General features: G+C 39.6%; 1 protein-coding gene across 4 annotated transcripts in view; it reads right to left on the bottom strand.

Moving 5' to 3' along the window:
- Positions 1–26229, bottom strand: part of NCOA3 (nuclear receptor coactivator 3) — a 149108-nt gene that overhangs the window by 21466 nt on the left and 101413 nt on the right. For 3 of the 4 annotated variants that reach the window (XM_010384151.2, XM_010384152.2, XM_030915272.1), the window contains 6 exons: positions 7386–7487; positions 5267–5439; positions 3865–3965; positions 1869–2043; positions 1296–1484; positions 1022–1123 (listed from right to left, as the gene is read on the bottom strand). In XM_010384151.2, coding sequence (XP_010382453.1) covers positions 1022–1123; positions 1296–1484; positions 1869–2043; positions 3865–3965; positions 5267–5439; positions 7386–7468 — 823 coding nt within the window. In that variant the 5' untranslated portion in view covers positions 7469–7487. The remainder of the gene's footprint in view (positions 1–1021; positions 1124–1295; positions 1485–1868; positions 2044–3864; positions 3966–5266; positions 5440–7385; positions 7488–26229) is intronic. The other variant, XM_030915273.1, reaches the window with a different exon arrangement.

Raw genomic sequence — 26229 nt, 5'->3', positions numbered from 1 at the left:
ACAAAGCAAAGAATACAGGCTAAGTCAGGCAGACAGAGCTATAAATTTTCTTATTAGCCATGATCTTGGACAATAACCCAAACTCTGTTACCAAGCCTCTATTTCTTTATCTCTGAAATGGGGCATATATGACAAACCCTTGGCATCCTCATTTACACTTAGGTGACCATAAGAGTAACCCTGAAGGTAAATAAAAATAATATTGCCATAGTGTTTAATTTCATTAATGCATCTTACCAACCACAATGTCTTTAATTTTTTATTTCCATGATTAAAAAAGGCAGACCAAGACTGAAACTCAGGTTGACATCAAGAATGACTCCCAGCCAGGCACAGTGGCTCACAACTATAATCCCAGCACTTTGGGAGGCAGAGGCAGGCGAATCACTTGAGGTCAAGAGTTCGAGACCAGTCTGGACAATATGGTGAAACCCCATCCCTACTAAAAATACTAAAATTAGCCGGGCATGGTGGCACATGCCTGTAGTCCCAACTGTTTGGGAGGCTGTGGCAGGAAAATTACTTGAACCCAAGAAGTGGAGGTTGCAGTGAACCAAGATCACACTATTGCACTCCAGCCTGGGTGACAGAGCAAGACTCCATCTCAAAAAAAAAAAAAAAAAAAAAAAGGAACTACTCCCAATAATTCTCATTAAATTACCTGTAATTTTTTTTAAACATGTTTCTTTATGGCAAATAGGCTTGAAGTTAGAGTAAAGAAACACTAAATTCTGACGCAAAATGCATTTGGAGAGAAAACCAGGTGCCCCTAAATTTGTTTTTTTTTAATTTATTTGGGGGATTTAAAGTGCCAAACATACCAAACTCAAAATGCCAAGAATTTTAGTGAAATTCTTTTAGGGTTGCATAAGAAACATGAAAAATGATACATTAAAGCACTCATTGTAGTAGGTATACATTTTTATGATAGTACAGATTAAAAATAGTAACATTTACAAAAATTTCCAAAATAAAAATGTACGTATACACACATACAAAGAGAGAGAGAAAGAGTTTTTACCTGAAAGATCATGTCTGGTAATAAAGCTCTCAGGGTTTGATGGAAATGCTCTTTCTCCTGTAGTAATGCGGCGTGCCACACAGATCATACAAGATTGCAAATCTGTAATAAAAAATTCACCCTGCTAAGGATTATACTTAACTTTTGAATATGTATGTTCAATAGGCAAGCAAGGACATGGAATTCAGTAAGAAGAGTTACAATAGAAGTTTCAAAACTCCAAGTACGGCTACTATTTGTTTCATGAACATCACAAACATATGATAGCTCTTACCTTCCCCTTCCTCCATCATAGCTCGTGGCTGAGACAGGGCAAAGCACTGCATTGTTTCATATCTCTGGCGCATTTCAGGACTGGCGTTTATGTCTTCCAGAATATCATGTGGTGTTTTCATCAACATACGGCAATTAAATGTATGGCTTTTTTGTCTCTGGGTCTCATTTGTCCAGGAAACTCCATTAACTTTGGAAAACAAATTGAAATGACATTTTAAAAAGCTTGTAACTCATTCTATGACCATCATCAAGAATTCAAGCTGCATTTTCTCATTATGCATGTTTTCCATAGTTATATCTATACTAACATTTCAGGCTGGCAACATACAAAACATGTGAATAATTTCAACTTTAACAGAAATCTCACTGCATATTTTGTAACTATATGCCTCTTAAAATGTATACCAAATTTTTAATTCACTGACACCATATGTCAAAATTTTGCTATTAAATCACATGCCTTTCTACCCTCATTTGATCGCTTGACTTCCTAAAAGATACATTCAATTTTCTAAGAAATGGTCAAGAAAAAAAATTTACCCTATTTAGAAAATACACATTAAAAGCCTACCTGTAGATTTTGGTAAATTTTTAAGAAAATCCTTTCTGTCTTCTTCATGTAAGATACTGTAAACACTTGTGTTAACCAGGTCCTCTTGCTTATATTGCAGGTATTGTGTGACATTTTCTGACACAAATACAATGTTTCCGTCTCGATTCACCACAAATAGGAAACCATCTAATGCCTAAAATAGGATATGTTAATACAGGCTGTTATTGACTGAATTGTATCCTCCTCCCTCTAAGTCTTAAATTGAAACTCTAACCATCAACATAACTGTATTTGGAAACAAGACTTTCAAGGGGGTAATTAAAGATAAATGAGGTTATACGGGTGGGGACCCTAATACAATATGACCGGTATCCTATAAAGGGACAGAAAGACTACAGGAATGTGCATGCAGAGAAAAGGCCATGGGAGAACACAGTGACAAGAAATGGAGAATCCAATCCTGCCAACACCTTGATCCTGGACTTTCAGCCTCCAACACTGTAAGAAATAAATTTATTTGGTTTAACCTACCAAGTCTGTGGTATTTTGTTACGGTAGTATCAGCAAACAGCAGCCATAGTAATAAGCAAAATGTGTAAAAACTACTGCTGACTTAATTACTGCAAACAACTATAAGCCACCATTACTACTAACATTAGCACCATTACTACAGGCCTTATTGGGGGAAAAAAAAAAAGAATTGGGGGTGGCGGAGTGTGTACATAAATATATTCAGCATGAAATCTGAATTAATGTCTAACCTAATTTTTAAAGAATTATATCTTCAAAGGAGCTTTTAAAAGTGAGAAAAGCATCCTTAGCTCTTCCCATTTTTTCCATTTGATGCCAAGTCAAGCTACAGAAACTGCTATAGCATTCCTTAATGAGAATTTGCAAAGATGAATTTCACAACTGATCAACTAAAAGTAGTTGGAACAAACTACCTGAAACAAAAAGAAGTTGACAAGTTAACTTTATGAAGGGCTTCAGCCCCTAAACAAATACAATGCACATATTTAAGTGTTAACAATTCCTCAAGAATATAAAACTAAAGCGTGTCATGTGATTAATCATGCAAACATTCACCAACAATGTCTGAGCTAAAACGTACAGTCATCATCCCCTGGTATCTGTGTAAGATTGGTTCCAAGACCTCCCAAAGACGGCAAAATCTGAGGAGGCTCAAGTCCCCGATATAAAATGGTGAATTTGCCTATAGCCTATGCATATATTCCAATATAATTTAAATCATCTCTAGATTACTTATAATACCTAATACAATGTAAATGCTATATAAATAGTCATCACACTGAAGTTTTTTTTTTTTAGTTTTTTTTTTTTTTGAGACTGAGTCTTGCTCTGTCACCCAGGCCGGAGTGCAGTGGCGCAATCTAGGCTCACTGCAAGCTCCACCTCCCAGGTTCACGCCATTCTCCTGCCTCAGCCTCCCGAGTAGTAGCTGGGACTACAGGCACCCACCACCATGCCCAGCTATTTTTTGTATTTTTAGTAGAGACGGGGTTTCACCATGTTAGCCAGGATGGTCTCAATCTCCTGACCTCGTGATCCACCCGCCTTGGCCTCCCAAGGATTACAGGCATGAGCCACCGCGCCCGGCCATATTTTTTATTGTTTTAACATTATTTTTTATTTCTTCCCCAGCCTCCAAATCTGCAGTGCAAAACCCATGGATATGAAGGGCCATTTGTACCCAAATATCTCTGTGCAATTACAGGTTACCTTTCCTTCCCTGCTTCTTTATATTTTTATGTTTGTATATGTGTGGTTTCTCAATTTTCAACTATATTTTTACTAGGGGGCCAAGGCTTCCTGAATTATGTATACTGTAAATATAAGAGCATTTTACCATCATATTCAGAATACTGAATTGTCTCAAAGAAAAATGTTTTCTTTTTGTTCTCATTTCCTAACCAAAATTTATTCTTTTTTTATAACTTTATAATAAATCAAACTGCAACACAGCTTACTGGACAGTTAAGATCTTTATACTTGCCTGAAGTAAAAGCGGTCCTAAGGAGTCTTTATCAATAACTCCCTGCCCTGTAGAAGATACATCGGCTTTTTGAACATCATCATCATTGGAAATAGTTTTTCCTGAAAAGAGAGAAGGCGGTATAACAAATAACACACTTATCAGTTATAGATTAAATTATCTTGAAATAGTCCCCAGAAGAGACATAAAGATACACATGCACATGCCCATACATACATACAAAACGTTTCCTCATAAGAGAATGATGCTACAATATTATAACATCAAAACTAAACTTCATAGTTACCCAGGAAGCCAGAAGATACCTAAATTGTTTCACTACTAAATGTACTATCCCACAGCTTCCTGAAAGGGAACTAACAAATGACAGGGAATTGTCTGTTAACCATTTCTAAAGAGCATAGCTGGAGGCCCGGTGCAGTGGCTCACGCCTGTAATCCCAGCACTCTGGGAGGCTGAGGCGGGTGGATCACCTGAGGTCAGGAGTTTGAGACCAGCCTGGCCAACATGGTGAAACTCTGTCTCTACTAAAAATACAAAACTTAGCTAGGTGTGGTGGTGGGTGCCTGTAATCCTAGCTACTTGGGAGGCTGAGGCAGGAGAATCTCTTGAATCCAGGATGTGGAGGTTGTAGCGAGCTGAGATCACACCACTGCACTCCAGCCCGGGTGACAAAGCGAGACATTGTCTCAAAACAAATAAATACATAAATAACAAAAAGCACAGCTGATCAACACATTTGTCTATTCCCATACTTGCTAGCCTCCACCAGTTGTAGTCTCTACCCAAATAAAGGAGCAAAAAGGCAAATATAGCAACAAGTCCCTTCTAAAACAGGGGTCCCCGACCTCCAGGCCACAGACAAATATCAGTCCGTGGCCTGTTAGGAATGGGGCCGCACAGCAGGAGGTCAGCAGTGGGCAAGTGAGCAAAGTTTAATCTGTATTTACAACAGCCCCACCCCCACCCCATCGCTCACATTACCACCTGAGTTCCACATCCTGTCAGCTCAGAAGCAGCATTAGATTCTCACAGGTGTGCAAACCCTAATGTGAACTCCACATGCGAGGGATCTAGGTTGTGTGCTCCTTATGATTCTCTAATGCCTGATGATCTGTCAGTTTCTCCCATTACCCCCAGATGGACCTGTCTAGCTGCAGGAAAACAAGCTCAGGGCTCCCACTGATTTCTACATTATGGTGAGTTGTATAATTATTTCATTATATGTTACAATGTAATCATAATAGAAATAAAGTACACCACAAATGTAATGCGCTTGAATCATCCTGAAACCATCCCCTCTACCAGGTCCATGGAAAAACTGGCTTCCACAAAACCAGTCCCTGGTGCCAAAAGAGTTGGGAACCACTACTGTTCTAAAAGACATGAGTGTTTTTATTACCTTGTTCTTTTATTTGACGTATCTGTCTTACTGTTTCCTTTAAAATCGCACATTTATCTGGTTTGACATTGAAATTGTCAATATCACTAAGATTGGCAGATATCAGCTCAGCCAATTCTTCAATATATTTACTTTCCTGCTCCCGTCTCCGCTTTTCACCACTGCAGGTAAGACTAAGGGAAAAGGGGTAGAAAGGGGGGAAAGGAGACATAATACATATCACAAAAGAGCTGTTAGCAGAATCAGCCCCTATACAACACTATTACCTTTTTTTTCTTTTTCTTTGAGATGGAGTTTCGCTCTTGTTGCCCAGGATGGAGTACAATGGTGCGATCTCAGCTCAATGCAACCTCCACCTCCCGGATTCAGGCGATTCTCCTGCCTCAGCCTCCCTGGTAGCTGGGATTACAGGCATGCGCCCCCATGCCTGGCTAATTTTTGCATTTTTAGTAGAGATGAGGTTTCACCATGTTGGTCAAGCTGGTCTTGAACTCTTAACCTCAGGTGATCCACCCGCCCTGGCCTCCCAAAGTGCTGGGATTACAGGTGTGAGCCACCACACCCAGCCTATTATTTTCATATGTAAACAAACTAAACTCAGCCAATGTAAACTATCAAAAATGCTGTCTTGGAGAAGTAGTACAACATAATCGAGATTCACGTAAACCTAAATCCAGTTCCATCTTTGTTAGCTAGGTGGCCTTGGGCAGAGTTAGCCTCAGTTACTTCATCTAGAAAATATGAATAAATCATCTTTACTTCCTAGAGATAATAAAACAACTAACAAATAATAACAAAAACACTGGTAGCTACTTACTGATGATGAAGTTTTATTCATCATAGATTGATAGTTTTCAACTATCACATTAAACTTCAATTGACACTGACTTTGGCAAATACTTTAAAAGCTATGGAGTAGTGTTGTACAGATTACATTATTTTGTTTCTAATTTTTAAGCTTCTCATTTCACTTGGTAAAAAAAGGATGCAACCTAACAAATGACAAAATATCAACTTATAACCCATTCTTAAAAGACAGCAAAGATTCTTACTTATAATAACTGTCAGGCCTCTGAGCCCAAGCCTGCACGTGCACATCCAGATGGCCTGAAGCAACTGAAGAGCCACAAAAGAAGTGAAAATAGCCTTCACTGAGGACCTTCCACCATTGGGATTTGTTTCTGCCCCACCCTAACTGATCAATGCACTTTGTAATCTCCCCCACCCTTAAGAAGGTTCTTTGTAATCTCCCCACCCTTAAGAAGGTTCTTTGTAATTCTCCCCACCCTTGAGAATGTACTTTGTGAGATCCACCCCCTGCCCAGGAAACATTGCTCCTAACTCCACCGCCTATCCCCAAAACCTATAAGAACTTTATAGGACTTTTGATAATCCCACTACCCTTTGCTGGCTGTCTTTTCGGACTCAGCCCGCCCGCCTGCACCCAGGTGAAATAAACAGCCTTGTTGCTCACGTAAAGCCTGTTTGGTGGTCTCTTCACATGGACGCACATGACATAACCTTGGTCATCTATTCGTAACTCCTACCCCGCCTTCCATTCAGAAATTCTTTTTTTTTTTTTTTTGAGACGGAGTCTGTCACCCAGGCTGGAGTACAGTGGCCGGATCTCAGCTCACTGCAAGCTCCGCCTCCCAGGTTCACACCATTCTCCTGCCTCGGCCTCCCGAGTAGCTGGGACTACAGGCGCCGGCCACCACACCCGGCTAGTTTTTTTTTTGTATTTTTTAGTAGAGACGGGGTTTCAGAGACGGTGTTAGCCAGGATGGTCTCCATCTCCTGACCTCGTGATCCGCCCATCTCGGCCTCCCAAAGTGCTGGGATTACAGGCTTGAGCCACCGCGCCCGGCCCAGAAATTCTTATAGTATCACAAATTGTTAATATTCTACCTTCTATCTGAATCAGCAATAAAAAAAAAAAAAAATTCTATTACATCAAAAAGATGTCCATCTCATCAGTAACACTCTATTTACCATGAAGTGAAACCACCAAAAAATCTAACCAGAGAATGTAAATGACCAGAAGTTAAAATGTTATCCTTAAACAAAGGCAGAGGCAGGAGAACAAGTGTGGTAAAGCACCAGGAAATAAGTCACCTACCCTTGTCCTGGAGCATCACATGGCAATTTGCGTTTTCGTGAATCAGTGGCCAGTGGATCCAAGTTTTCTCCTAATCCACTCATCTTGAATATACATCAGCAACTAAGACAGAATAATTAGAAATAAGATAAGCACACTAAAAAATATACATGACTCTATGAAGGTGTTATATGACTGAATGCATCTTGTAATTCAGAACTACTTTCTTTAAACAGATAATTCTCAATATTCTTTTTCATAAATGCCTACACTGAAAACAACCTCAGATTTCATATTCTAATATAACTATGCAGAATGTATGTACAACTCCAAGTCAGAAATGTTCCTCAAGACCTACTAAAAATGTGTACCTTGCAGGGCATGGTGGCTCATGCCTGTAGTCCCAGCACTTTGGGAGGTCGAGGCAGGTGGATCACCTGAGGTCAGGAGTTTGAGACCAGCCTGACCAACATAGTGAAACCCCATCTCTACTAAAAATAAAAAATTAGCTGGCCGTGGTGGCGGGTGCCTATAATCCTAGTTATTTGGGAGGCTGAGGCAGGAGAATCACTAGTACTAGGAGGTGGAGGTTGCAGTAAGCCGAGATAGCACCACTGCACTCCAGCCTGGGTGACAAGAGCTAGACTCAAAAAAAAAAAAAAAAAAAAAAAAATGACTGATGGAAAAATAGGATGCTTTGGTTAAAATTTCATTGATGAAGAAGATAAATGTAGAGTACTTCTTGTTGAGAAAGATGAGGAGGTTTTAATACTCAGTAACAATTTAAGACATCTACTAAGCTCTCATTTGCTAAGAATTTTATCTCTACTATACTCTTGTTTACAACAAGGCATTAACTGTTGTAAAAAATTACATGTCAACCAACGAACCTCAACGATTCTAAACTATTTTTTATTTATTAAAATGCATCTTGCGTTCCAGCTAAATTCTAAGACATATGCTGGAGGACATAAATTTCCACTAGGTGGCAGAATGCTACCAGGAAGGAAGACAGATTTATAAAAATGAAAATTTACTCAAGATGCTGATCAAACTTCAAATGTGTAGCTTTAAAAAAAAATCAAAAGCAAAAAAAAAAAATTAAAAATTAAAATCACATGATAATATAAATCAGAAAATCTAGATTGCAACATTGTCTTTACAGATGCACTAAATATGTATTAATTACCAAGAAAATTCATTCTATAACTTTGATTGTAAAACGGAAAGGCTAAAAAGCTGAGATGATTTCAATATTTGCTTTTTTCCCCATGACAAGTTTAAATGGAGGACAGAAAAATACTTAACCTTTATTAGTAGTGGCTCACTATTACGACTTTAAAGCACAGTCAGATCACACAATCTTGGGGGTATTGTATTTTCAAATGTGTCAATGTCATAAAAGACAAAGAAAGTCTGTAAACAGTCCAGATTTTAAAGGAAGCTATAAGAAAATACAACTGGCCGGGCGCGGTGGCTCAAGCCTGTAATCCCAGCACTTTGGGAGGCCGAGACGGGCGGATCACGAGGTCAGGAGATCGAGACCATCCTGGCTATCCCGGTGAAACCCCGTCTCTACTAAAAAATACAGAAAAAGTAGCCGGGCGAGGTGGCAGGCGCCTGTAGTCCCAGCTACTCGGGAGGCTGAGGCAGGAGAATGGCGTAAACCCCGGAGGTGGAGCTTGCAGTGAGCCAAGATCCGGTCACTGCACTCCAGCCTGGGTGACAGAGCAAGACTCCGTCACAAAAAAAAAAAAAAAAAAAAAAAAGAAAAGAAAAGAAAATACAACTAAATGCAGTATTTGATCCTAGACTGAATCTTGTGCTGGAGGTAAGAAAATGCTATAAAGAATATTATTGGATCAACTGACAAAATTGGAATATGGACAACTGACATAAAAGTATGTTGTCAATATTAAATATACTTAAGTTGATAAATGAACTATGGTTATTTAAGAGACCAATATTCTTAGTATAATATTTGGGTTAAGAGGGTATTACATATGCAAATTATCCTCACATGGTTAAGAAAAACTGCATATATAATGAGTTGAATAAACCTGGGAACGGGGACAGGCAGGGCAAGGATGAAGAAGGGAGTTGACACTAGGTGAATCCTGATGAGGGGATAAACTGAAAAACTCTTCATACTATTTTCTTGCAACCTTGCTTTAGTTTAAAATTTTCCTCAAATAAAAGAGTTTTAAACTTAAAGGTATGCTCAGTTTTGATTTTCCAATTTTCATATTTAAAGAGTATCTCAAGTAATCCCAGTGCTTTGGGAGGCTCAGGCAGGAGAATCACTTGAGTTTGAGCCCCATCTGTTCAACACAGTAACACCCTGTCTCTACAAATTTTTTAAAAAACTAAGCCAGGCATCATGGTGTCACCTATAGCATTAACTACTTAGGAGTAAAACAGGAAGACTGCTTGAGCCCAGGAGTTTGAGGCTGCAGTGAGTTATGATCACACCAACGTACTCCAGCCTCGGTGACCAAGTGAGACTCTGTCTCTTAATAATAATAATAAATTAAATAATTAAAAAGAACCAGGCGCAGTGGCTCACAACTGTAATCCCAGCATTTTGGGAGGCCGAGGCAGGTGGATCACAGGGTCAGGAGTTCGAGACCAGCCTGGCCAATATGGTGAAACCCCGTCTCTACTAAAAATACAAAAAGTAGCTGGGCGTGGTGGCATGCGCCTGTAGTCCCAGCTACTCGGGAGGCTGAGGCAGGAGAATCGCATGAACTCGGGACACAGAGGTTGCAGTAAGCTGAGATCCCACCACTGCACTCCAGCCTGGGTAACAGAGAGCAACTTCATCTCAAAAAAATAAATAAATAAAATAAAAAGAATAGTGATTCCATTCCTTAAGTACAAAAATAGAATAATTCTTGCTATGTCTCTATAACTGGTTTTATATTTGTTTCATTCAAAGGTTATTTTTAAATTGAATGGCAAACTATCCATTGAGTAATAACTTTTTTGTTTGTTTGTTTGTTTTTTTAAGACAGGTTCTTACTGTGTCACCCAGGCTGAAGTGCAGTGGCACAATCTCAGCTCACTGCAACTTCGGCTTCCCAGGCTCAAGCAATCCTCCTGCCTCAGTATCCCAAGCAGCTGGGACAACAGAGTGAGCAACACCATGCCCAGCTAATTTATGTATTTTTTGGAGAGAGGGTCTCACCAAGTTGCCCAGGCTGGTCTTGAACTCCTGGGTTCAAGTTATCTGCCTGCCTCAGCCTCCCAAAGTGCTGGGATTACAGGTATGACCCACCACACCCAGTCTACATTTCTTTATTTTAAATATGTAACTTATTCCACATTCTAGATATTATTTCCTTACTTTGGCTTTTGTTTATAAGCTGAATCCCTGAAACAAATCAGTGGATAACAGCACTTCTTTAATTTGAAATATATAATTTCGCCTATATTCTCAGTATTATTTCCTTTCTTTGGTATTAAATATAAGTTGAATACTCAGTATGGAGTAAGGGGTCTACCATGTAATAGGTGGTCAATAAATGTCTTGAATAAATATTGAATACATATAAAAGCAACATTCAACCTACTAAATCATAGTGTAGAATTTTCCTTTATTTTGATCTATAACAATCATTCAATGCAATCCTACTGCTTTAAACTCTTTAAATGTTTACTTCTACAGTTGATATACAATGTTATAATAAATTCTGACAGCATAAATTAAATAGAAAAACTAAGCCATGACAATCTCTTAATATGCAAAAAAATTAATAAGTACAAATATCAGTTTAAACCAGAAATGCAGATCATTTGTGTTGTCAATGTTTATGTGCATATAATGAAACCTAAATATGTCTACCTAAATCCTTAGACACATGCAGCTTTTTCTCTTGATCTCGCAAAACAAGCTACACTGTACACATAAGCCTGTGCCATCTTCCTGCTACCAGACTTACTCCTTCACAGAGTTGAACCTAATTATCCAAAAAGGTACTAAGGGAAGGCTGGCAGGGGTGCCTCATGCTTGTAATCCCAGCACTTTGGGAGGCCGAGGTGGGCAGATCACCTGAGGTCGGGAGTTTGAGAGACCAGCCTGACCAACGTGGAGAAACCCCATCTCTACTGAAAATACAAAATTAGCTAGGTGCATGTCTGTAATTCCAGCTACTCAGGAGGCTGAGACAGAACTGCTTGAACCTGGGAGGCGGAGGTTGCAGTGAGCCAAAATCGGGCCTGGGCAACAAGAGTGAATTCTGTCTCAAAAAAAAAAAAAAAAAAAAAAAAAAAACCACTAAGAGAAAATAACTTAAAATCATGAAAAAGGTGTTTACCCAAACATGAAGGTATAATTATTTAAGATTAAAATATTTCTATCTTATTTTTGTTTTGTTTTTGAGATGGAGTCTCACTTTGTCACCCAGACTGGAGTGCAGTGGCACGATCTCAGTTCACTGCAACCTCTGCCTCCCGGGTTCAAATGATTCTCTTGCCTCAGCCTCTCGAGTAGCTGGGATTATAGGTGTGTGCCACCATACCTGGCTAATTTTTATATTTTCAATAGAGTCAGGGTTTCACCAAGTTGGCCAGGCTGGTCTCGAACTCCTGACCACAACTGATCTGCCCGCCTCAGCCTCCCAAAGTGCTGCAATTACAGGCATGTGCTACCATGTCCAGTCTCTATCTTGGTTTTTTAGGAATGGGTTGGATAGATTTGTAGTTCTTAATTAGACATGGACAAACCTTAGGTACATTTACTGTACAACTGTATAAGACACCACAATGTCTAAGAGTAAATGACAAATTGTTTTACAACAAAAAGCCAAGTAGAGCAAACATCTCCTGAATTTCATTAAACTAAAGAAAAAGCTCAACATGAGAAATAAAAAAGCATTTCTGGTCCCCAAAATAATAATTTCAACATATACAATATTATAATTCCTGAGCACAAATGACTATGACAAACCCTTCAGGTAGTTTTCTATTTGGTATTAATCTTAGTTATAAACAAAAAATCAAAAATGGCATTTGTTGCCTGTTGTCTCCTTCTCACGGGGAGGACGTTAGTTTGGTAGATTACTCATTTTAAGATATAAAAGGTAAATGTCTAGCACACACTAGATCTAGATCACTTTCAGTCAACATTCAAGAATGAAGATGAGAGAGGGGAGCAAGGCATGTAGCAAGACCATGAAGTTCTTAACCGGTAAGAAACATGGATCAATAACTGCCTGAGACTAGCTTACAGTTTTACATCTTAAATTACAACCCATCTAGTTTGGAGAATATATGGAGTTGATAAAATCCATCTTCAAAGGGGAAATAATATAGCACAACAGTCTCACAGTAAGTTTGATTATAAGAACAATCTAGGCCAGGCACGGTGGCTCACGCCTGTAATCCCAGCACTTTGGGAGGCCGAGGCGGGTGGATCACCAGAGGTCAGGAGTTCAAGACCAGCCTGGCCAACATGGTGAAATCCCATCTCTACTAAAACTACAAAAATTAGCTGGGTATGGTGGCATGCACATGTAGTTCCCGCTACTCGGGAGGCTGTGGCAGGAGAAAAGCTTGAACCCAGGAGGCGGAGGTTGCCAGTGAGCCAAGACCGCTCCACTGCACTCCAGCCTGGGTGACAGAGTGAGACTCTGTCTAGAAAAGAAAAAAAAATAACAGTCTATTAACATAGAGTCCCTTCTTAATTCTGACTCCCTACAATTAGATATTATCACCGATAGCTGAATATAAAAGAAATTAGGACCTATACTTGCCCCCAAGTAATCTGTCCTCCTGAAGTTATATCATACATCCAACTGTGAGATGCATCCATATTTTGAAGTTTCCACTGCACCTCTAATGCACTTCCAAGAAGATACACAATCCAGTCTCAGAAACCTTTTCAAGCCCCTGGCCCCAAAGTATAGAAAAGAACTAGAAGGAGGAACTTCTCATTTTATCAGAATTCAAAGGCTAAAACCAAGTCAATCTTTCAATATAAACTCTACCACCCAGATCCATAAGCCATTTATACAATTATTTTCCTTATCTAAAATGTTTCTACTAAAAAAATTCTATGCTACGCTACTTAAATGTATTAAATATGGCAATGCACACTAAGACTGCATTTTTAAAAAGGCTGGGCGGGGTGGCTCACGCCTGTAATCCCAGCACTTTGGGAGGCCGAGGTGGGCAGATCACATGAGGTCCGGAGTTCGAGACCAGCCTGACCAACATGGTAAAACCCCATCTCTACCAAAAATACAAAATTAGCCAGGCGTAGTGGCACATGCCTGTAATCCCAGCTACTTGGGGGGCTGAGACAGGAGGATTGCTTGAACCCAGGAGGTGGAGGTTGCAGTGAGCGGAGATTGTGCCACTGCACTCCAGCATTGCACTCCAACCTAGACAACAAAAACGAAATTCTGTCTCAAAAAACAAACAAACAAAAACCTGCATTTAAGCAATATATTCTATGCAATTACTTTTTTTTGGAAGAGGGGTGCAGTGGTGCAATCTCAGCTCACTGCAACCTCCACCTCCCGGGTTCAAGCAATTCTCCTGCCTCAGCCTCCCAAGTAGCTGGGACTACAGGCGCCTGCCACCACCCCGGCTAGTTTTTGTATTTTTAGTAGAAATGGGGTTTCACCATATTGGTCAGGCTGATCGCAAACTCCTGACCTCAAGTGATCCACCTGCCTCGGCCTCCCAAAGAGTTGGGATTACAGCCGTGAGCCACAGCGTCTGGTCACAATTACTTTAATGTAGAATAGTAACAATTAGAATACCTTTCAATGCTATCAAAATCTAATGCTATTTCTATATTATGTGAAAAAGTTCAAAGTATATCCATAAGATTTAAAATGAACAAGTATCTTAAAACAACTGGATAGAATGTTTCCTATAAATACTATAGGCCTTTCTATACGTAACATTCAAACTATGGAACATGCTGAAGCTTAGACATCAACGGAATATATAATAAATTGCTAGAAAATGAACTTTCACGGAATAACTAATTAAAGCTAAAAAGCAGCAAAGGATTATACCTGCTAGCTCAAAAACCATGAAAATTTTGGTATATGGCTTAGCAGCACTTACAGCTTTCCTTTTGGTTATTTGGGATTAAGACAGGAGGGAAAAAGTTTGATTATACTCAGCAAATTAGCCAAATGGACAAGGATACAGGAAATACTCCAGGTCCAAAAGGAAAAGGTATCAATCAACACTACCAGTGTTCATTAGGCATGCAAGAAGTTATTTTGGGGAACCTAAGAAAAGTTATACTGTGTCAAAACAGGAGATGGGTTATCCAGTAAATCTAAATTGACACAGGGACCAACTAAAATGGTTTACTTTTCCCGAATTAATAAGGGAGAAATGAGGAGATAATTTTGTGGTAGTACAATGCTAGGCATCTCACATACACTGGATAATTTATTTACCAGGACCCTCCAGAGTATGTATTACTACAATAGTCCCATTTTACAGAGAGGGAAATGGCTAAATAACTTTCCACTAGATCACACACAGACTCTGGATGGCAGAGCCAGAACTACAATCTTTTTTCAGACTTCATAACCAACAAAATATGTATCAAATGTTTCTTGGGCATTTTATTCCCCCCCACAAACACCACCAAAACAAGCCATTTATACCATTGAATCACACTATAGCCAACCAGTTAGCCAGAAAATTTCTCAGCTTATCAGTAAGAACACTGAGAAGTTATGACAGCCATAGTTTAGGGGCATGCAGTATTAGGGACAGAGGCAAGGAGTTGCTCAAGCTTAGCAGATACTAACGCTCCCCTCAAGCACTTTACCTAACCATTACCCTCCAAAGTCACTAAACTGCCCTTCATGGTGGCCTAATATTACCCATGACCCTTACTTCCACTTGAGATGGTCAATGGCTCACATAGCAAAAGGAAAATTTGAGATCAAAAAGTACAAACTATACCCTAAAATGGTCAGTCAAGTATTGTTATTCTTTGGTTTGCTATGATGAAATGGTGGAGCTACTTGACTATCCCAGCAGCAATTTAGTTTATCCGTGAGGCTTGTTTCCCTAACTTATACAAAGTATGATTAAATACACTAATTAGAGAGAGGTTTGGTGTATTTCTTGAGAATCACAGTAACGCAGGGAAATTTTTTCAAACAGCTATGGATCTGAACTGGTTTATTAAAAACTGCTTCAAGCAATATGCAAAGCAGAGACTGCTCAAGTCAATCAGAAAAACAAGTTCTTGGGAAGAATGAGACAGTCATACATAAAAGTTCTACCCAAAACTCAAATTCCAAATTCTCAAATTCCTAATTAGGCAACTTAGAAAATAACTACCACTAGCTAACACAAGGGCTTAATCTTACAAGGTTTTTTTCTCTACCCTAAAAATATCAGTAAGTTTCTTAATCTTCTTTCAATCTGTCATTCATACCCTTACTAATAAGAGGAGCTCCCAGAGAACTGGTACCATGGAGAAAGAACTGAAGACAAATATAACATGTGTGTGTAAGGGACAGGGGAAGGCAGGGAAGAGACAAGTTCATAAACACGGAACTGTTATAAAAGCTTCCTCCTCAATTGGATGACTCTTCCAGTTAGTATCTCCTATCTTTGTTTCCTTTCAGTTCTGGTAAGGAAGTTAAGAGCTCTGAGGAGATAAGCAGGAGAGGAAATAAAAGAAAAAAAAAATTTTTTTTTTTTTTTTTTTTTTTTTTTTTTAAAGACAGAGTCTTGCTCTGTTGCCCAGGCACAGAGCAAGTGGCAGTGGCACAATCTCAGCTCACTGCAACCTCTGCCTCCCAGGTTCAAGCGATTCTCCTGCCTCAGCCTCCCAAGTAGCTGGGATTACAGGTGCCCACCACCGCGCCCAGCTAATTTTTATATTTTTAGTAGAGATGGGGGGGGGGGGGGGTTCACCATCTTGGAAAGGTTGGTCTCGAACTCCTGACCTCATGATCCACCGGCCTCAGCCTCCCTAAGTGCTGGGATTACAGGCGTGAGCCACTGCACATGGCCTACTTATTTATTTTTCTTTTGCTTCCTCATCCTCTGTCAGAGAGTGAAATTTTTTATATCCTTTCGTTTTGGGGCTAATTTGCTATTGTTTTGTAGGATAAAGTATAACACAATCCTTTTTTTTCCCCAATTTAATTCCATTTCAGCTCAAACATTTTGCATGCCCAGAATCATTTTAGGCCCAGAAAACAGAGATAAATGTCACTACCAACTATTAGAACTCTCAGGCTAACAGAACAGGAAAAGAGAAAAACAATTAAATTTGATAAGTGTTAAAAAATAAAAAAAAAGGAATCGTATGAACACAATGAATAGCAAAGCTAGGAGCCTACAGTTTTTAGAAACAAAACATAAACATGGTATCTACAAGAAGAACTACCTTGGTGGAGATATATACAAGAAAACAGTACAACCTCAGTTCTTGGTAATTTCTTCTCCACTATCTTTCCTTTATAATGTCAGCATATTGGGTGACGGGCTAGCAAGAAACAATAAAGTAAAACATCCAATTTTTAATACATAAATTGAACAGAAAAGCATCTGAATGTAAATTATTTTATGCACAAGGTTCCATTCTCTCTTCCTTCTTGCATATTTATGTTCCAGTTTAAACCTGATGACGTTGAATTCAAACATAAACTCCCCAGAGAGTAGAGTGCCAGAACTGGGCATACCAATTAGCCAACTCAGGTGTTAGTTGCAACTGGAAGCTTGCTGCCAAGAGACTTCTCAACCTCTCCATGAGCAACAGAGTTGAAGTTCACAGATATACACTGTGCAGAGGGAGTTAAGGAAGCCAATTCCATCTAAACCTAAATCAAATTACCCTCTCCTGACAGCATACTAACTAGCTGGGTAACTCTTGTTTTAAAGGTTACACTGACGTCTACAATTTAATACACTGAACCTATCTCATATACAAGAACAGACTTAAGTCTGAGCTTCATAAACTTGAATTTGGCTTCAGTTTAATCAACCTGTTACCAGTCATACTTCTTCCTCATCAATCACCACCAGCAACCACCAAAATGATTTTTATACTAAAAAGTTTTTAATAAAGGTAACTGAAACATTTCCTTTATTTTAACCTCAAGTCACTAATTTTTTTTTTTTTTTTTTTTAATCTTTCCCACACCACTTTTCCATCTAGAATATTCTTGCCCTTCAAGATTAATTTGTCACCTCTGGTAAAACCATCCCCAACTCTCCCAATTAGACAAAGTTTTCCCTTCTTTATCCTAAGCATTTTCCATACTTTTACTATAACATTTTATATATTACACTATTTCTGTCTCTGCTTCCTACCTTGTGAGCTCTAAACCATTGTATAAACTTGTATGTAACTCTATTTTATTACAAACTCTTTTTTTCACTACCACCATTCCTCTTCTCTTTTCCAATTCCAGTTCTCTTTTGCCTTCCCATCAGCTATACTTTTGACTAACTCCACATCTTCTTAAAAGACACAGAAGGTTCTCCTTTTACAGAGTTAAAAAGAGGTAATTTGGCTGGGTGTGGTGGCTCACACTTGAAATCCCAACACTTTAGGAAGCCAAGATGGAAGGGCAGCTTGAACCCGGGACTTCAAGACCAGCCTGGCAACATGGCAAAACCCCGTCTCTACAAAAAATACAAAACACTTAGCCGAGCATGATGAAGCACACCTGTAGTCCCAGCTACTCAGGAGGCTGAGGTGGGGGTATCACTTGAGCCCAGGAGGCAGAGGTTTCAGTGAGCTAAGGATCGCACCACTGCACTCCAGCCTGGGCAAAGGGAGTGAGACCCTGGTCTTGAGGGGCAGAAGGAGTGGGGCTTTTTTGTTTTGTTTTGTTTTTGAGATGGAGTCTCACTCTGTCGCCCAGGCTGGAATGCAGTGGCGCAATCTTGGCTCACTAAAACTCCGCCTCCCAGATTCAAGCGATTCTCCTGCCTCAGACTCCCAAGTAGCTGGGATTACAGGCAGTCACCAGTATACTCACCTCATTTTTGTATTATTAGTAGAGACGGGGTTTCGCCATATTGGCCAGGCTGGTCTCGAACTTCCGACCTCAGGTGACCCACCCGCCCCGGCCTCCCAAAGTCCTGGGATTACAGGCATGAGCCACCACACCTGGCCAAGGAGGAGATTTTTAAAACCCCAGTATTGTGTACCACTTTTTACCTCTAGGTTTGTCGTTTAATTTTTCTTCGACAGACATGAATATCTCTACATCAAAAGTAGTATTTATACCTAAGTTTGTCCCTGTGGCATATAATGAAAATATAAACAGCAGAGGAAGAAAGAGAGAAATAAAAATCAAAGATTTTAGCCATGCTAAGGTAAGTGAGAAAGAACTGGATAGAGTGGTGGGGAGGGAGAACGGGTATGTGCATAGAGCAGAAATGAAATCTGATATAAATTAAATTAATAAGCAATAAAAATGTAAAGGAGAGATGATCACAGCATGTGCCCCATGCTCTTCTAATCTATTCTTTCCATCTACCTCACAGAGGAAAAGACAGTATTGAGAAATAAATGTTAAAGCTTAAGAGGTGACAACATTAGCCACCTGGTAACCAAACAGCTGAGAGCAGCAAGGATGGTACATAAAGTGTACCATGGTACACTAAGTAAACAATGAAGAGGGGGAATGGTAACCATGGTCAAAAGCAAGACAGATAAATACTCCTAAACCAGAGTGCCTGTAGAGTAAAAAGCAAAATAACACACTTCTCCCTATAGTACTAAAGTTAGTCCTGTCCAGCAATATCAAAAATAGAGGATACAATGAGTTTGCTCACCTGCAACACTGATATTACAAAAATTACCATTGTAGAAATAAATGAAAAGCTAATAAAAGACTTTTGGGTTAATTTTTCAAAGAAAAGATATTGAAGATAGAACACAGAGCGAGATGTCCTTCTTATAAAAGCAAAGAGGTTGGAGCAGATCTGTAACTCTAGCAACACGACATGGCAAGTCTGACTCACAAGACTTCCTGAATAGGTCATCAACTGTTCTGCTGCTTAGTCTGTGGCTCAGTCCTTTCTTTCCTGACCTCACAGCTTGTTACTCTTCAACAATTATTAAATAACTTTACATTCAAAATAATCTTTTTTTAAAAATGTTTCCAGGCCAGTTTCAGTAGCTCACACCTGTAATCCCAGCAATATGGGAGGCTGGGGCAAGAGGATTGCTTGAGCCCAGCAGTTTGAGACCAGCCTGGGCAACACAGTGAGATTCTGTCTCTGCAAAAACACCAAAATTAGCTGGGCAGCATGTGCCTGTGGTCCCAGCTATTCAGGAGCTCAGGTGGGAGGATCACTTGAGCCCAGGAGGTCAAGTCTGCAGTGAACCATGATCACTACACTCTAGCCTGGGGGACAGAGCAAGACCCTATCTCAAAACAGTAACAATAATAATAGTTTCCATATCCCTAGAAGTTACGTGTCTGAAAACAGAATTTGTCTTTTCAAGTAAATCTCTAAAGCCATTATTCATCTGATGACAACAATACAAATAATGAATAAGAAAATATATATCAAAAAGTTAAAAAATAAAAAAAGCTTTCAACATTATTTGCTTTCTGGAGGGTGGGTAAAAAGGTTAAAAGGTATCAAAACTGAAACTCAATAAAACCCTTGACCCTCTCCATTCCTCTCCAAAAAATAGCTACAGTCTTATGTGGAGCTAAACATTTACACCATTAGGTCAAGATTGCTTCAGGGAAGAAATCTGCAGTAAGCAAAAATATAAAATACTGAAAACAGGAGGAGAAGTACATCATTCAATTTTTGTTTTTTCTTTGTTGCTATTCAAATGTTAGTTTCATGATCCACAACTTTTTTTTTTTTTTTGAGACGGAGTCTGTGACTCAGAAACAGAAACAACTGAGTACCATGAGTACCAGACATATCCTATAATGTTATACAGCTGTTCAAAGTCCTAAATCTCTATAGTAGATATGTTTCTTACTAATAAAAGAAGTATATTCAGGTTAACAACTAAATGCCCCTGAAACTGGCCAAACTTCAGATTGGTTAGCTCAGACCTCCTTTGTATTTAAGCAGCACAGAATAGAGGCAGTTGTAGCAGGAACTGGGTGTGCTACAAGACACCAAATACAACAAGGTGAAAGGTTTAAGTCAATTGCTTCTAGAGTTCCAACCAAATTCACTAGATTTCAAGCCTTTTGATCTCAGGATTCCTTTACCTCTTAAAAACTGGAAACCTGTAATAACTTCTGCTATATGGGTTATGTCAGTATTCACTAATATTAGAAATTAAAACTTAGAAACATTTGAAACATTCACTTTGTGTGTGTGTGTGTGTGTGTGTGTGTGTGTGTGTGTGTGTGTGTGAAGACAGGGTCTCAGCTCTCACCCAGGCTGGAGTGCAGTGGTGTGATCACGGCTCACTGTAGCTTCGACCTGCTGGGCTGAAGTGATCCTCCCACCTCAGCCTCCCGAGTAGCTGGAACCACAGGCATGTGCCACCATGCCCAGCTGATTTTTTTTTTTTTCTTAGTAGAGACAAGGTCTTGCTATGTTTCCCAGGCTGGTCTCTAACGCCAAGGCTCCGCCTTGACCTCCCTAAGTGTTGGAATTATAGGGATGAGCCACCATGCCAGACTCATTCACTTTTTTTGTTTGTTTTGTTTTGTTTTTTGAGATGGAGTTTTGCTCTTGTCACCCAGACTGGGCTGGAGTGCAATGCCGCAGTCTTGGCTCACTGCAACCTCCACCTCCCCAGTTCAAGCGATTCTCCTGCCCCAGTCTCCCAAGTAGTTGGGATTACAGTTGCCTGCCACCACGCCCAGCTAATTTTTGTATTTTTAGTAGAGATGGGGTTTCACCATGTTGGCCAGGCTAGTCTCAAACTCCTGACCCTCAGGTGATATACCTGCCTGGCCTCCCAAAGTGCTGGGGTTACAGGCATGAGCCACAACTGGCCCTCATTCACTTTTTAAAGCCCATCATATATTAACGTAAGTAACAACTTTAGCAAAAAAAAAAAAAAAAAAATTCTGAAACAATGAGAAGAATTACACTGTTTACATATTTGCAAATAATAACCTGACTTACTAGAAAACAGTTATTTACTTTTGCATTCAATATGGCACAATGTTATCTCGATTTAAGGATATAAAGAAAATCTGGCCTCACAAAGACATGTACTTGTAAAAGGAAGGACTATTTTAATAGCCTTTTATAAGTAAGTATGGATATTATTTCTTGATATTACACTAAAACAAGTGGTAATTTCTTAAAGGTGAGTTTTATAGGAGAGAAAAAAATAATTTTTCCTCTACCCTATCTGAGTTCCTAGTTGGGTCAGACTCCTTAACAAAAGACAAAATAACAAGAGAAAATCAGAAATACAATAAATATACCTCACGTATCCATGAGAGATACCCAGAGAAATAAGTAAAATCTTTTCATTTCTAAGAGGTGGCTTAGAATTCAGACTTCAGCTGAAACAAATAAAGAAGGGCACAGGGGCTGGGGAGCAATGGTTATGGAGAGGTGACCAAGACCAAGAAAAGCATGGTAAACAACAGTAAGGCTTGTTATACAGATTTAAGTCTATGCCTTCTCCATTAATAAGTTTGTAGTGATTGAGTCATCCTTTTCCTGGTAATGAGGAAGACACCCTTACAAGGGAGATTTCCTTTATAGATATAAATTTTCCCTTACAAAAGGGTAACTTCTACTCCGTTTTCAGAACTTCTCCTGTGTCTGCTTCTCAAAATAATGCTTACACCAAACAGGCATATTTTAGGGCGGCATTTTCTAGTCTCCTACAGTTGCAAAGTAGAATCTGAAACCATATAAATTAATTTTCATGCTGTCTCATTAAAATGCACTGGATCTAACTTGCACTCTGAACAGATCTTTAACTCATGCATCACTGTATAATCAAACACTGGGTCATTTAAATAGTACTGGCTCACTGAGTTAAAGTAGATCTTCCAAATGCTGGTACATTTCATTACACAACTTTTTTAACCCATATTCATTAATGTCATCACCCATCTCATCAGGAAAGTAATAAAATGCTGTCATGCTCAGGGTGGCAGACTGAAGTTTACTTACTTATAATTTCACTTGAAGCTCAAATGTTATCACTGTCAACCAATACAGTCAGATGTTTTCCCTGTAGTGATAGGTTCACCTCACTCAATTTCAAGACAGTCTCCAAATAACCAAGACTCAATAGCCATGGTTTGTCAGTCATTCAAGTAAAAATGGTGTTCCATGAAAAAAGTGGATACTTCAGTTCACAATGCAAACAACTGCGCAAGTGCTGTTCCTGGAGACAGCCATCATACTTTGGTAGGCAGAAGTCTTTGTGCACATTTTCCATTCTCAACACACAGAACATTAAAACAACAGTACTTAAAGGTACAGTGAAAGGTACTTAAGGAAAAAAGTGAATGAGGGCCAGGTGTAGTGTTGCTGCTTCATCATGGACAATCCTCAGATCCTCAGTGGAAAACTGATTTTTTTTTCTTTATGAGCCCATGGTAGTGAAGAATGCAATGTCTACCTAAGAGCAGAATCTGGTGCCACTGCCTTAATTCATGGTAAAGTGTGAGCAACTTTATGTATCGCCGCATTTCCACCATCAGTGCAAACACCAACAGGATGAAAATAGCAAATAACACATTAGCGTTATTATGAGAACAGCCCTAACCATGTAGACCCCTTAAAAGGTTGTCAGAGACTACCAGGGGTCCACGCACCACACATTGAGAGCCACTATATTAGATTAAGGTTGGGGCTGAGAGCCTGAAATTGGGTCTGGCTTCTCCAAGATACTCCACGTTCCTATAATAAATGTTTTAGGGCCAGGAGCAGTGGCTCATGCCTGTTAACTCCCAATACTTTAGGAGGCTAAGGTAGGAGGGTCACTTGCCAGAAGTTCAAGACCAGCCTAGGCAATGTGGCAGGACGCTGTCTCTACAAAATACAAAAAAATTAGTCAGGTGTGGTGGTAAGTAAATAAAGCAAGTAAGTAGATAAGTAAGTAAGTAAACAGATGCTTTAGTATCTACTATCTGCAGGTCTATATAAACAAGCCATGTTGTGAGATCAAAAGAACATGAAGATTTCCTGACAGGATAACAGAGAAATGCTGCTATCAATCAACAACACCTTATCCCACTGCTCCAAATATAATAATGACAGATAAAACACGAATTCTGTATTGACTTCAAAAGACACAGTATGCTCAAACATGACAAATATATTTGTGGACCATGACAGAGGGGAAACATAAAGCAATAAATTAATAACTCCATGAACCCAACTGAGCTCCAAGACAAGAAACAAGCAAAGGCAGTCAGGAAATCAAATTATGCACAAGATAAGAAAACCAAAAGCAAGGCTCACAGGTAAAACGAAAAAAATCTCATAGGTAGAAACCAAACAAAAAACTCATGAAAGGAAGGTGAAAAAAGGTATTATCAATAGCTGAAGTTATTATTTCAGACTGCCACAGGCAGTTGTAGAGGAAATAAAAGGTTCTCTAAATAAAAGGTACTATATATATATACATATATATATATGTCTCATACACACACACACACACACACACACACACAAAACCTAAGTAATGCACATCACTGACATTGCAATAATACCTCAGAATTAGAATCCTAGATCTAGACTGAAAGCATGGTGGAAATGTATGAAGGCAACAAAAACAGAGGTATAGGTGACATGCAGAGAAGAACACCAAAATAAAGGAAAAAAAGAATTAATTTCCCACTCAGCATATAAACCATAGACTAAATTTCTAAAGTGTATTTAAAAACAACTAATGGGCCAGGCACAGTGGCTCACACCTGTAATCCCAGCACTTTGGGAGGCCAAGGCAGGCGAATCACGAGGTCAAGAGATCAAGACCATCCTAGTCAACATGCTGAAACTCCATCTCTACTAAAAATACAAAGATTAGCCGGGCATGGTGGCACGCTCCTATAGTCCCAGCTACTCAGGAGGCTGAGGCAGGAGAATCGCTTGAACCAGGGAGGTGGAGGTTGCAGTGAGCAGAGATCTCCAGTCTGAGCGACAGAGCAAGACTCCGTCTCAAAAAAATAAATAAAATAAAAATAAAAAATAACTGAACCAAGGAAGATAGTCAAGAAATTCATCAATATCAAAAGATGAATTCAATGCTCAATAAAAATCTTGAAATTAGTTTAAAATAAATGTTTATGATCCTTAATGAGACAAAGAATTGGCCAGGCACAGTGGCTCAAGCCTACAATGCCAGCACTTCGGAAAGCTGAGACGGGAGGCTCACTTGAGTCCAGGAGTTTGAGACCAGCCTGGGCAACATAGCAAGCCCCCATCTCTATTTTTATAACAATAATTGAAAGCCATTAAAAATGATAAAAAGAAACAGAAGAATGGATGTTAAAAGAACTTATAAATAATTTGAAAAGATAGTCAATTATCCATGGCCAAACTCTAGACAGACATGGGATACATGTCTGAAACCAAGAATCAATAGACAAGGTTAATTCCTAGACTGGACACACAAACACACAAAACACACATCATCAGTGAACAAGAAAACGATGGATCCAACTCAAATGAAGCATCGTGAAGTAAAGAAGGAAAAAGAATACAGACTTGACAGCTGATTTGAGCCCAGCATGATCTTACCAAATTTACATCTCTGAACCTCAATTTCATCTTCTCTAAAATGGACATCCACCACCTTTACAAAGTTGTTGAAAGGATTAAAAACCATAGGTAAAACAAAACCTCAGTGATGTCTGGCAAATGGTAGGCTCTCGAAAAATGGCTCCCTCAAGAACCGTATGATTTACAGACAGAATCAAGGTTATTAAGAAAAATGGAATTTGGCCTCTTAACTACAAAGTAACTAGGCCTACAACCTAGTTTACAATAAAAGATATTCGTGTTTCCTAATTCCTATATTACTGATACAGACAGGAGACAGGGAAATACTGGGTAGAAGGGGGCGGTTCCCCGGCAAAGGCCCCACTCAAATCTGAAAACCCATGACCCCTAAATGAGAACAAGCATTCCTGTTTTCATGCCTAAAAGTTGCCTTTTGACCCACCACGCCCCCATATAAACCCCAAGCCCCCGGCTCCACAAGGAGACAAACAGAAGAGCAGAACCGCAGAATGGCGCAGCAGAGAAAGAGAGAAGAGAAGGAACATCTGAACACCAAAAGGAGTTCGGCTGAGGACGGTCAGAGAGGAGATGGGCCACTGGATGGCCAAATTTCAGGGGAAGATCATTTTCCCACTCCATCCCCTTTCCAGTTCCTCATCCATTCCACTGACAGCCAGCTCCATCACTCAATAAAATCCCCACATTCACCATCCTCAAGTCTGTGTGTGACCTGATTCTTCCAGGATGCTGGACAAGGACCAGAATACCAAGAAAGCTCTGAGCTGTTTTAACACTTAAGCCATCCAGGTCAGCAAAGCTAAAAGAGCATACTGTAACACATGCTCACTTGGGCTTCAGGAGTTGCAGACTCCCACCCCTGGACACTCCCATGAGGACAGAGCCCAGAGGCATTCGCCCCAGATTCTGCACCTGGCCGCATGCACGCTCCTCCTCCCAAAAGGGGTTTGAGAGCATGGAACAGATGAGCCACAGCCCTGTCGCACGTCCTGTGAGGGGGGTCAGGGAACTCTCCCATTAGCTGAAAAAATTAAGCAAATTGTCTAAATCTTGGTGCCTACAAGAGAATTCAAGAGATGCCTCATGCTAAGATCTTCAAATAAAGTTTTGGTAGTGGTCTTGAATTGTTCTTATGTCAGGCACTTAAAATGTTTTCTAAAAATCTCTCTGATATCATACATTTCTTTGTCAAAAGAATTTGTAG

The sequence above is a fragment of the Rhinopithecus roxellana genome, chromosome 13 (assembly GCF_007565055.1).
Source record: "Rhinopithecus roxellana isolate Shanxi Qingling chromosome 13, ASM756505v1, whole genome shotgun sequence".
Classification (NCBI taxonomy): Eukaryota; Metazoa; Chordata; class Mammalia; order Primates; family Cercopithecidae; genus Rhinopithecus; species Rhinopithecus roxellana.
Note: the sequence above shows the minus strand (reverse complement) of the source record. Positions and strands in the feature narration are given on the sequence as shown.